The 12,896-nt window shown below is 39.6% G+C and overlaps 1 protein-coding gene across 6 annotated transcripts in view; it reads right to left on the bottom strand.

Annotated features, from left to right (window-relative positions):
• The window catches only part of plekha7b (pleckstrin homology domain containing A7b), a 52,574-nt gene that overhangs the window by 21,250 nt on the left and 18,428 nt on the right, over positions 1–12,896 (bottom strand). For 4 of the 6 annotated variants that reach the window (XM_085908291.1, XM_085908293.1, XM_085908290.1 and 1 more), the window contains exons 4-9: positions 8,075–8,158; positions 5,798–5,900; positions 5,102–5,122; positions 4,934–5,038; positions 4,240–4,312; positions 3,732–3,832 (exon numbers count right to left, since the gene is read on the bottom strand). In XM_085908291.1, coding sequence (XP_085764417.1) covers positions 3,732–3,832; positions 4,240–4,312; positions 4,934–5,038; positions 5,102–5,122; positions 5,798–5,900; positions 8,075–8,158 — 487 coding nt within the window. The remainder of the gene's footprint in view (positions 1–3,731; positions 3,833–4,239; positions 4,313–4,933; positions 5,039–5,101; positions 5,123–5,797; positions 5,901–8,074; positions 8,159–12,896) is intronic. The other 2 variants (XM_085908295.1, XM_085908294.1) reach the window with 1 other exon arrangement.

The following is a 12,896-nucleotide window of genomic DNA, read 5'->3' as shown; positions in this document are numbered from 1 at the left end:
ACTGTATCCTAAAGCTGATTCAGAAACTGCAGCACCACAAAGTATTCAGGGAGACAAGCACTAACAATGTTAAAAAAAAAAAAAATGAAATGTGTAGAATCTAAAATGTGAGGTGGCAAATGTACTCACAACTATGTAGCATTGAATAAAATAGGAATGAATTGAGCTATAGCTTTCAGCTGTTATTCAACATTTCAGTTTTGCTGATTTTGTTTGTGCATGGCGATGAGTCCCCCTTCCGACACATACGGCATAAGAACTTAAGCCTCGAGCCTTTGTGCGGATCACTGATTATCTGGCGCAATTGCAACGTTCAGTTCGCGAGTTTGCAATACCGACATGTACTCACATGGCCACTTAAAAGTAACTTGTTGGCTGTTAAGGCATGACAAAGGTGCAAAGCAAAGTAGCTTCCATTTTCAGGTTGTTGTAGTGATTCACAGCATTTTGAGAGTGGCGGAAATGGCTTGAATGGTTCTTCACAATTTGAAGCCTCATTTTAGACACTTGCTGTTCCAATTCAGGCTATTTCCGTTGTGCTTTTGCTGCTGGCATAGAGACAAGAGAAAACCAGTACAGTATCTGGCTGGCGTTGGGTGGAATCCTTGTACTGTACCTCCCAAATCATCATTTTTTAGGCAACATGTTTGTTCAAGAAATATTACATTGGCATTAAAAGTGTATGTTCTGCCCGATATATTTCTTAACACAAATATCAATGTTTCAATTATGTGAGGAGCATCTGTATTTGGTAAATAAGCCATATGGAGTCAAATAATCTGTGGCTCTTGAAAAATCCGCTAATGTTCTAAAACGACTAGGGGTTTTCTGAAAATGCCTGCCACCGAATGAGTCAAGTATTTGTACTTCCCACCACTGGTCTTTTCTACGAGGACAATGACAAAAAGATAAATGATAAAGAGAGTGACAGGCCAGATACCAGAACCCATGGAAGCACTATTGATGATGGCTGCTGGCAAACTCGCTTATATACGTGTTGCTCTGCTTTGCAGCAAAAAAAAAAAAAAAAAAACAGAATTGGAGCCACTGAGCCAATTTTGACATGACCCATTAGCATATTTGGTAAATAATGCAAATGCTGTGTATGTCACTCTAGCACTGACATCGCAGTTTCCTGCTGATCCAATTTCCTTAAGTGCAGGTCCAATATCAAATGTGTCACCATCCAAATAAGGCAAAAACAATTTGCTAAAACTAATGGCGCCCCAAAGGGCTCTGGTATCATTGCACCGTATGTTGCTGGTTCATCACAACACGCTACTAATGCACATTTAGGAATGTACATTTGGATGAATGAGGTGACATTGGATGGTGACGATCACTGATGACGAAGCGGAAGTGAAATTAAATACCTACAGTATTCATGCAAGAGGGGTCGCTTGTGCGATTCAGGACCGCCGCTCGCAGAGAGAGCAGTACTCACGCCGCCCGCGCGCACGCACCCGGTCACAATGGAAGGCAATTGACCAATAGGGAATGAAGAGAAACACAGTGAGATGGAGAAAAAGAACAACAAGGAGATCAGAGTAGAAGACATGAAGAACAATAAATGGCTCAGACTGTTAACTTCCCTTGACAGGTCATTACAGGGAACATGGTCAATGTGTGTTTGGCAAAAGTTAAAAGCTCAAGGTAATCAATCCATGGTTGCTGGTGATGACCACAATCTTTTTGATTTTCACATGCAATCCATGAGATGAAAGCAAGTTGGCCCATAAGAACACAAGTGACCTGAGGGGGCTTGGATGTGCAAAAGCTCTTTTTAACATTTTGTGGTCACCAATGTGATCCCATGACAGGATGCCAATTTGCTAAATATAATATTAAAAAATAATAATGATATAGTATTCGTCAGTATTGCAGCCAAATCATAGCTTTGGTGGAGAAAGTTTAGCTGGTGAAACGACAATAAGACAATGATAGGACTTATATCTCCTCCGGCCCTCAATAATTGAAGCAAATTTGTTACTTCAGAAGTGCGCATCAGACTGTTAGTTCGACACTCAAGAAATAGTTTTTAGTTTCAAAAAAGTTGGCGAGCCCTGGTAAAGACCATATTATTATTAATTTGGAAACACCAGGATATTGGCAAAATAAAACATCGCCAACAAATTATTGTTGCCCCCGAATAAAGTATTGTTGCCCCCCCGTCAAGTTATGATTGCAAGCCAAATAACAAAATGGTAAAATAATAAAAAATAAATAAAGAGGTTTGAAATATTTTTGCTTATTCAAACAGCAAAGTGATAACTCACTAGACAACAAGCGTACATTAAAACCTAATTCAATTATTGTCTGTGGAAAAAGAAATACCAACACATGACAAATGATGAAACAAAACATTGTCACCTTCAGATGACTGACCGCAGTTGCTAAATGTAGACTTTTTGGGAAATTACATTTTCATCAACCCCCTCAAAAAACAATTTAAATGCAAACATGTTACATAGAAAAGTGTTACTTGTTTCTCTTAGAAAATCCTCAAAGTGGATGACAAGACATCACTCCTAGTTATTGTTTTCATCAAAGACAACGTGTTTGAAAGCAGTGCTGTTGTCCAAGTGACTAGTTCTCAGGATGGTTATGAATCATCTCCAAAATTAAATCGATAATAGGTGTGGAAAACAAGCTCATTTCACTCCCCTTTGCATATCAACCGCTTTTAACTGCAGGCCGCAATCTATCATTTATATTCCCAGCTGCAAAATTCACTTATATAGTGCTGTGACATTAAAAGGCACATGCGATTCATTTCAAAGTTGATCGGCACGTACCGTTGATGAAAATCTAACAACACCAAAGTGCAAAGTACAATAGAAGATCATGGAGGATTGCAACAGAATGGCCTACAGCCGCAGCGCTACATCAAATATTCAGGCAATATATTTCCACAGTGGCAGGGTACAGAATAGAACATTGTCACCGGAGTGGAAATAAATGCATTTATGGCCCTTTGGTAGAATTCACAGTAGGAAATGCAGATTTCAATGTTATCCTTCACAGTCACCTGCTCAAACTTGCCCACTGTCGCATTTCAAACATTACAAAACCATGGTTATTTTGTTCCATTTCACAATAATTGGATTGATATATCATGTGTAGCCTACATTTAAGAATGAAAATAAAACCCAAATTGTTTCTGCTCCCTGTCAGTGCAAAACAAAAAATGAAATGACCAGAGAAAAGCCCGCCGTGCTTGAAGTACTGTACATATGCTAATTCATGCGGAAATCATGCCTGGAATACGTAAAAGAGCCACTGCAGCAGAGGCGGCCATCACTAGGGGTTATTATAAAAAAAAAGGTTAACAACCAGACGCTGGCCATCTGGAAGAACTCCTCAGAGCTCATTCACTGATGTGCTAGCAAAATATTGCTTGTTCCAGGGTGTAAAGGTTCTGTTGTTTGAAGAATACACCGTTTGACTATTTTGCACATTCTGCACAAAAGGAAGCAACAAAGCTCTGGTCTTATAGATTGATCCATTTGATCTACACATCATTAATATCTAAGTCACCTATTCACAGTTTATGGTAGATAAACAAAATTACATTACTCAATTAACTCAGATGAAGAAAGTCTCCATCATCGGCCAAAACATCCATTCAGTATCCGAGTCAAATTATATTTTTGGTGCATTCATCTCTGGCCACGATGATATCTGTGGTAGTTATTGTGTATGTTCATTTTACCAACAAGGAATCTTGTTACCTTGAAAGCATATTTCCGGTTGACGTGGTCCTCAGGCGCAACTGGTGCGATGAGATAGCTGGGCAGAGGAATACTACCGAGGACCGTCTCCTCGCGGCTGTCTGAAGCAGCAACAATAACAACAAGTGCACACCGTCATGTCAGTAATTGCACCCAAAACACGCAACACACTGCCAAGATGTTTTACGGTGTTTACAAGAGATTTGGGATTTACGAGTCACGCGAAGGTACGCTGTAATTCGTGGGTGACAATGGCATGAGCGAGGGCCATGTGGCACAAAGAGGCCTTTGGTTGATCTATTATTGAGCAAGGACAACAGGGCGCCACAAAAACATCTGCGCTCAAACTGAATAAGGAAACAGTTAAATAGTTCAAATAGTAGTTCAAATCTGTGTGGAGTTTTTTTCTTTCCTCCCATCTCTGCTTTTGAATAAATGTTTTAACTCATGAATGATCAAGTTGTCAGAATTGAAAATATCTTTTTTTTTGTCTTGGACACACACTCACCTTTATAGTAAAACAAGCAGAAGTCGGACAAGACAAACCACTTTCGTTTCCAGAGCCTCATTCCAGAGCTGTCCTGGAGGTTAAGAGAGTAAGCACGTGGGGTAAGGAACACAAGAAAAGAACAGTTTCATTGGCATTATCATGATGACTTGCAATATGAAGCGCTGCAATGGCTGCAAAATTGACAAATCAATAAGTTCAGAGACCTTGAAATGTCAAGTGACAGATACATTTTTTTTTTTTTTAGTTCAGTTGAATTCACCTTTTAAACAAAATTACCCGCATTTACTTTTAGAGTTATTTGGTTTTTTTTTTTACAAAAACCCAGTCTTGTTTTTGATGAACAATTGGGCCAACTGCGCTACTACTGTATATTATAACATTGGACATAACTGTGGTACTTGTAGGGAAGTTTTTTTTTTTTTTTGATGGCTTTAATGTTTTAGTCCTGCAGATATTTCATTTGTGCAGATGCCATATTTGTACATACTGTTTGATTTATGATCTACCATTCGAAGAGGTTTAGCAAGGCTCTCACCAAAGCCAACATATATGTAAACCATAAAGAGTAAACTGCTCTAAATGATGCTTGTGATGTTAAAGGTTGATTGTGCCATCATTCTCTAGGTTGACTTAAATTTAGTCACAAATAACCATGTTCACTTACTAAAAACCCAAAACCATGATCAGTCACCTGTTTATAGAGCCAGCCCCTCACGACCACCGGGATGTTGAGGTTTCGTTTAATAGCTTGATCCCTCTTGCCGAAACTATGACATTTGCTCAAGCCTCTTGAGCCCTACAAGGACACAAAGATAAACTAAGCTGTTTTGCTTACATATAAAAAAAATTGTGCGCTTACCTGTTGGAAAGATGCATTGACCTTCAGAAAGTAAAAACCATTACATAAAGTTTCATGGCCTTACAACGAGATGAGTAAATAACCGAACAGAGCAGGGATGTGCTGGAGTAATTTAGAAACCTATGAGCTCTTTCTAGCATGTGTGAGATGAAATTATTTTTCACTGGTGCTTTAGCAAATACTTGTTGTCCACCTGAAAGGCTCACTTAAAGGTGTATTGTTTTCTATGCCTAGAAAAATTTACATTTCTATAAATGACACAACCTTGTAGTGATTTCATGAAGAAATAAAGCAGAATGGAAAAAAAAAGTGAAAAAAACTAAATAGAGATGTGTGTGGCTTTAAAAGACTGTAGAGTTGGTTTGCTGTTAACTGGAGAACTTGTTAGTCAGTCTGTGTGTTAAATATTTTGTCTTTTGTGGCCATGCCGCCTTTACCATATATTCCCCCTGCATTTTTATGTTGACTTTTGTGACATGAAAAATTCTAGATTCTCCTTTTACTGTTGCAATCCAGTTTTAATATGCACGACAAAATTCTTCTTCAAAGTGACCATTTATCAGGCTGAAGATAGATAGCATCATCTCAAGTTGATTAAATCACTTTATCAACATTATTGTTTCTTGTCACTCAAAGGAGAGAAAAATTATGAACAACACATTAAAAAGGATTACTTTTAAGGAGAAATCTTCTCACCTTTGATGCTGAGCTGGCATCCATCTCTGCTGTGGTCACAAGCTTGGAGGACTCCGTGACCATACCGGGTGGTCGGTGGTGATTGGACATGCGGGACTCGATCCTTTAGTTGACAAAAGAGAGCATGTGAACACAACTGCACTATCGTGTTCATTCCAGTGGTACTTAAGTGTATTTATCAGGTATCTGTACTTTTTCAAAATGCTTTGTAATCCAAGAGCTCAATGAATCAAGATCTCAACCACGGTTGACATTGACCTGTCTCAATTTACATCTTTTGAATGCCATGTCGCCATCTATGGAGGTTGAAAAAAAGTCACAACTCTTTTTTTGACAAAGCCCAGTCAACTATTTTCAAATGAAGGAGTTAAAAGTAAGATGTCATCACCACAATAAATACTCAAGTAATGACACCTGGAAAATATACAGTATGTAAGTACAGTAACAAAGTATTTGTACTTCATCACTTACACTGTTGACATGTAATATAATGGTCCATTGCTTTTAAATGTACTTCCTAATCGGAGTGAGCTCCGGGTAGAAAACAATGTGCGATTTCCGTGACATTTCTGCCCCCTACGCTCTTGCATTGTTTCACAGCGAGGTGAAAATAAACTCTCACCTCTTCCTTCTTGCCACTACTATTGAGCTGGAGAACTATGAGTGAATGAGTGGAGAAAGTGAGGTAACGAAGTAAACATGAGTATTCTTTGCTGCACGACGTACATTGCAGCAGCCTTCTCTTCAAGAATGTTTCCTGTCATATAAGGAGGCTGGTTTTATGTGACACTGACTAGTGTTTACCACAACTGTCATTGCAGTGGTTTCCCAGGAGATTTGTTGTGGTATGTGCGCTGAAGAGGGGCCATATTTCACATTTGTTAGAGTGTCAAGGCCGGCCGGCTCTCTTACTGCAATAATGAGAATTGGATCGTCATAAATGTTGGTCCTTTTTGCGCTATTAGGCTCTTGTGAGGTTCAGAGTGGGTTGGATGGATGGATGGATGGATGGATGGATGGACGGACGGACGGACGGACGGACGGACGGACGGACGGACGGACGGATGGGTGGAGTTTAAGCCGATGCAAGTGAAGCAATTTGCGATTCTAGGAACACAAACTGGTGTGTATTAAGTGTAGCTTCCACCCATCCATCCATTTCCCATACTACTTTTCCCCAAGGGGGTCGCGGGCGTGCTGGAGCCTATCCCAGCTGCCGGGACACCCTGAACAGGTTGCCAGCCAATCGCAGGGCACACAGAGATGAATAACCATCCACACTCGTAGTAATTTGGAGTGCTCACTTACTATACTAATGTAAATTTATCCATGAGGGGCGTTCACCTCACACTATTCTGTTACAAACTTGAGAATGCAAATAAATCATCGTCATTTTAGTGCTGCTTCAAGCAGACAACATTCAATCATCTTGCATGCGCATCGTGTTCCAGCTGCCGGCTGGAATATAATCACACAAAGAGATGGCTTTAATTGTGCTGTGAAGCTATCAAGCAGCTTTGATGGTCGCTTTGCAAGCAGGACATGCTGACAAAGGCATGAAATATAAAGGTGGTAAATCCAACTGCCACACAACGTGAGGTAAAGGAAAAGAAAGGTTGAAAAAGAAACATCATTTTTTTCATGAGATGTCTACTCTGTTGTGGTAGTAAGTCACGTAACAAAAACAGAGGAACGCTTTATGCATTTGCTTGAAGACTTCACTGTCATTGAAATAAAAAGCCCAAGAGGAAATATGATATAAAAAAGCAGACTGATGAATTTTACTGAGAAACGACACAAAGTCAAAAGTGCATGTGAGGGCTTCTTTTATCTTGAACGGAAATTGGTTTCAGGCATCATACGAAAAATGCAGTGAGATTAATATGCTCTTGAAATGTCATTCAAGTTATGAATACAACCCATCATAGAGCAAATATGCAATGTCCTCCAAGTCACTAATTAAAGTGTAGGATCCATAAAGCGGATGTTGCGTGGACTCCCTCCTGAGTGCAGCTCATTTGCTAAAGATCATTCATGTTAAATGCAATATTTTTAATTGTATGATTCAGTAAGTTATTTGTGTTTTTCTGTATTTAAGCACAGGTGATACTTTATGATACTTTCTGTGGCTGTACTCATTTTCTCATTATCTCTTAATTGATGGCTTCTCCCGTGCTTGTTCCAGATGATTAAACTTTGAATCAGCTTTTTCATGTCTAATTTGCAACTTCTATTCCTTGACCTTGAACTGAAAAGGAATGGAAGAGGCACACTCACTTGTCCTGTAGGGTGTATTCTGTGTTTTCTGGTGAAATCTGCCCGGTAACAGGGTGCCGAAATGATGTGCACCTCACGTTGTGGCTGCAGCAGAAGAGGAAAAAAAAAATGGGTATCAAAGAGGGAATCAGGTTCTTGCACAGCCAACATCATATAGTACCTTGCTAACAATTTTTTCAAACCATCTGCCCGTAAGCGGTAAAATAATCGACCAAATCCAAAATTCCCACATGTGTATCTTTATCACCAAATTGGTAGCAAGAAATGAATACACCGCCAGTCATGCAACTCTGAGTGACTCATCAAATCCTTCTTTTGCTTTGGATTAGGCCCAAACTATTTTTCAAAATGCACAATTTTCTGCCACCAAATCCAAGCAGGTCAGCTTTCTGTTTGCTATGCTCAGCACCCTGACCATTTAATCTTTAAATGCCATCAGCCATGGGAAATATCTCATTTCTAATCATAACTTTTATTATATAAGCTTTTGCTGAAAATAGAGTGAACAAATGCTTCTGCAGCTTTCCTTTAAACATGCTGCACACGCAAAATATCTCCAATAAACATGTTTATACACTCAGCCCTTAGAGTGCAAGAAGTGTTTTACAGTCATGGGCTAAAACAACAGCAATGTTGAATGATACAAACGTAACGTTTCACTGCATCGACATTTATGAGTTGATATTTTGGAAAAGCTCGGACAACACCTGAACAGGATTGATGCCGAGGCATTGAGCACGGACAAACAACATCCGACATTAACACTTCACATATAAGTACGAGTGTGCTTGCCATCCTCACGTACTGTACGCACAAATCGAAACACACGGTCGCACAGGCACTGGGCCAGAATTGTTCCTGGTACCAACCCATCATGGGCTGAGCTGCACTGCAGCAACAGCACATCCCCCGTTAATTAGAAAGCTGCATTCTTTGAGGCTTTTGTTTCAGCCACATTACTTCTGAACTATTTGTCATGGAATTTGCAGCATCCACACTAAGTGCGGCAACACTGCAGCACAGTACATCTATTTGTCTGTTGCCAGCTTCATCAGTGCTTGTGGCAACTGGCATCCCTAATGGCAAAATAAACTCCTGCTTGCAGATCACTAACGCAACAGAATGGAGATGTGCAAATGTGCACTGTAAACTGGAGTGACAGTACAGTGCAGAACAAAAAGGCTCGTGACTTACAAGTTTGCCGGCTCAAATGAAGGAAAAAAAGGGAGTTGGGTGAAAAGAATAGACAGATTACAAAATGAACAAACACAAGCAAGATGAAGAGTGCTACACGGACCTAACAGTGTGGCAAATGGAAAATCAGAACTTGATTCAGAGTTACTGATGTGACTCACTCATATCACAAAAACGCATAAATACAAAGTATTACAATGGATATGTGGGGAGTGTCTTTTTTGCTTTCATTACACTTTATGAAACTCGGATATTTCTTTACATAGACTTTATTTTGCAGTGTTGACACATAAGCTGCAATAGTGCCTTTTTTTATTAAAACAGTTTTTTTTGGGGGGTAGAACAAATTAACAGAATTTCATTCATCTCAATGGGGAAACTTGGCGTGAGACACAAGTAAATTGAGTTACTGACTTGGCCACGGAATGAATAAAACTTGCAAGTCATAATTCTATTGAAATTCTTCTTGGCAAAATAAAGGAGGTCAATTCATTTACCTTAGAGAACATTTTATTTTGCCTATTTAGTTTTTTAAATTACAAACATCCATTTTGTGGCAATTGATTAGATTGCTGTAATCAGAAGCATGCCTTTTAATGAAACAAGACAGCAGATAAAAGAACCTCAAATGAACAGATATGCTAACGCGTACATCATTCAGAAGAGGACATAAGATGAGAGGATACCTAAATCAAGACTCAAATGCATAAGGGAGAAAATTAACTTCTAAAAATGAGGGCCGTGAATAGATTTGTTTCATTAACATTATTATAGCAGCTCGTATCATAACTCACTTTGAACATCTTTGCATCTCTCCAGACTTTGAACAAAAAACAGATTTATTTTTTTCTTTTGGTTTGATTTTTCTTTCAAAAGTATTCATTATGAGTTTGTGTGTTTACTCTAGCAGACGACCAAACTAAATGTATTAACAATCTACAAACCATGCTCTTTCTCAGCTACAGCTGCACATTGTCCTCTTGTCGCTGGGCACTAAATACCGACCACTTAGGTCGAGTTTGTTCCCTTACAAAGAAAAGGATGACTCATCCCATTTCTCAATGCGGCACTGTTTACATTCACAGTGCAAATGGTGTAAGTACATTTAGTTTAAACAAGTTCTATTCCTTTGCGGTGTAAGTACATTTAGTTTAAACAAGTTCTATTCCTTGGTGGAAAACAAGGTGTGTTGCAGTTACGTGAAAACAAAGTTCAAAGCTTTTGTGTACACTTGCCAACCCTGCACTATATCTCAAGGATCGGGCACTACACCTGTCTTGAACCATACTAGATTGTGCAGGTGTTCTTCACAAGAAACTTCAGTTACTAAAGTTTAATTCCTTGAGAAATAAAGAAAGAAATAGCATTTCTTCTGTCTGCATACAGCTTGCATCTCAGATCAGATTTCACCACTGTGATTTCAGTACAGCACAGAGACGGTTTCAACACATCTGACTTATAGTAACACGAACTGAGACTCTTCATGTCAACCACAAACATGGCATTTGTCTTGACCGCGAAACTGTATCCGCTCACCATAACACAAGATAAGCACCACTACAGATACTCTTTCTCATCATGCATACAGTGAAGACTCTACCTCACCTGATGTCGGACACAGAATCATGTTGAATCCGATTTGTTCAGCTGCTGATATTCTCTCAGTACTATCAGTGTAGGTGTAGAATGTTGAGGGTCTGGTGTTGTGGCTTGCATCCAAATGAACCAGAAAAAAAGTGGTGACTCAAAGTGGTAAACATTCAATACCCTCCCATCAGTGGAATACCTTAGCCGCTTATCAGATCCTCCTCCCTCTCCATGTTTTATTTCCCAACATATACATATCTACACTCCCACTTTTCTAAATATTGAAGTTACTTTGCTCTACTGTGTGAAGTGTAATCCTATATCCGATAAACATTCTGTGTGTTAGTCATCAAAATAGTGTCAATGCTGCTTGTGTTTCTTGACTGAAGTCAAAATAGGAATGAACACAATGAACTCAACAGGAAAGAACGCTTCCCTTAAATCAATCAGATACCAATCTTTAATTGGTTAAATGACCAGAAATACTATGCAATCCAGCGACCCAGGAGTAAACTTACAAACTAAGCAGCGCACTTCAAGGTCCCCGTATGAACTGGTTTATCAGGGAAATTGACCTATGATCTATGCTAATGAGGAATTCCAAACTAATCCCGAGGTATGCAAGTGGAGGGAGCAGGTGGTATCAACACAAGTTTTCCGTAAACATAGAATGGCATGAGTTGTAATTGTATAGGGTTAAGGGACTTTTTGGCTTATACAATCACTATTTTGTCATTTTAGGGGGATTTGCCCAATGAACATACATCTTATTGCTTATTTTATACTTATACCGTTGCCTGTGGTTTTCTCACACTTCTTTGCCGATGCATAATCATGACAGCAAGAAATCTGTACAAAAATATATATTTTATTGAGAAACTGGGGGCAAGACACTGAACATATTACGTTGGCCCTATCTTGTGCAATCTGAGTGCCAGGAAAACATTTGGAAGTGATTACGTTTAATTTAGGAAAAATTAGTCCTTCGCTGCCATCTTGGTGCCAATGAACTATGTTGACGTTTGTTGAGGAGTTTCATTTCGACAAATTGTGTTCTTTGCCGCAATCTTGTTGCATCTATTCCCAATTCCGCTTTGAGGGTGGGCGTCAATTGTGGATTCTTGCTCTTGGTGGCACAGTGAGTGACATTCTATTTGTGCACTAAAGGACAGTGTGGCTCAATATGTTGTTAGTGTCGCAATGAGTCAAATCAAATATCAATGTTGTCGCCAACAGTAGTTACTTAACACAGTTAAGCTGATGACTTGCTTTTCATTGTCACAAATAGCAAAACAGATAGTAAACTAAATAAGAGCAAACGAGGCAGTACCAAACACACACAAACAACACCAACGTTCTAGTCAATAAGCCCACCCAGTGTGAGCGTGTAGGAGTGTGCGAGAGAAATACCCAGCAGCGTTATGCAGCAGCATCCAGTCAAGCAAGCTGAATGAAATAGGCCTTAAAAATAGTGCACGCTGTCTCTCAGACAGCTATTAAGCAGATAAGCATTCTGCAGCGTGATTTGCACATGTTGCCCGACCTCCATCAGTTTCACAGCAGCCTTACATTTAAGCCTTTCCAATCATCCTTACTGGTTGATTCTACTGCAAATCAAATCCTGACCCGCCTTGCCACGTCATTGTCACTCACTACTATCATTATCACCATTTCCAGCTCTTCTGGGAAGTATATGCTGCAGCCATTTACAACCATTACAGAAGACAGTCTTCTAATATATGCAATGTAAGACAGCATCAATACCACATGAAATGATAATGTAACAACCTTGGTGGCTTTATAAGACGCTTGAGGGAATTTGCAGCAAAGCAAAGCTGCAGTGAAAGGCGGAAAGACCAAAACATGCGCCAAGACAAAAAACAGTCGGTCAGAGTGTTTGGCACAATTTGAAAGCATGGTCCTGGCTAAGGCCTCATTAACATTCAAGGCACACCCACCCTTGTGAGGCATCACATTTTATTGTCATCCCGGCGCTGCGCTCAAAAACACAGGCAATCAGAAACGCAAGCAAGGCAGCCGA

This window comes from Syngnathus leptorhynchus, chromosome 3 (genome assembly GCF_054491065.1).
Source record: "Syngnathus leptorhynchus isolate UIUO chromosome 3, UIUO_Slep, whole genome shotgun sequence".
NCBI lineage: Eukaryota > Metazoa > Chordata > Actinopteri > Syngnathiformes > Syngnathidae > Syngnathus > Syngnathus leptorhynchus.
The sequence above is the reverse complement of the archived record's forward strand: the minus strand, read 5'-3'. Positions and strand labels throughout refer to the sequence as shown.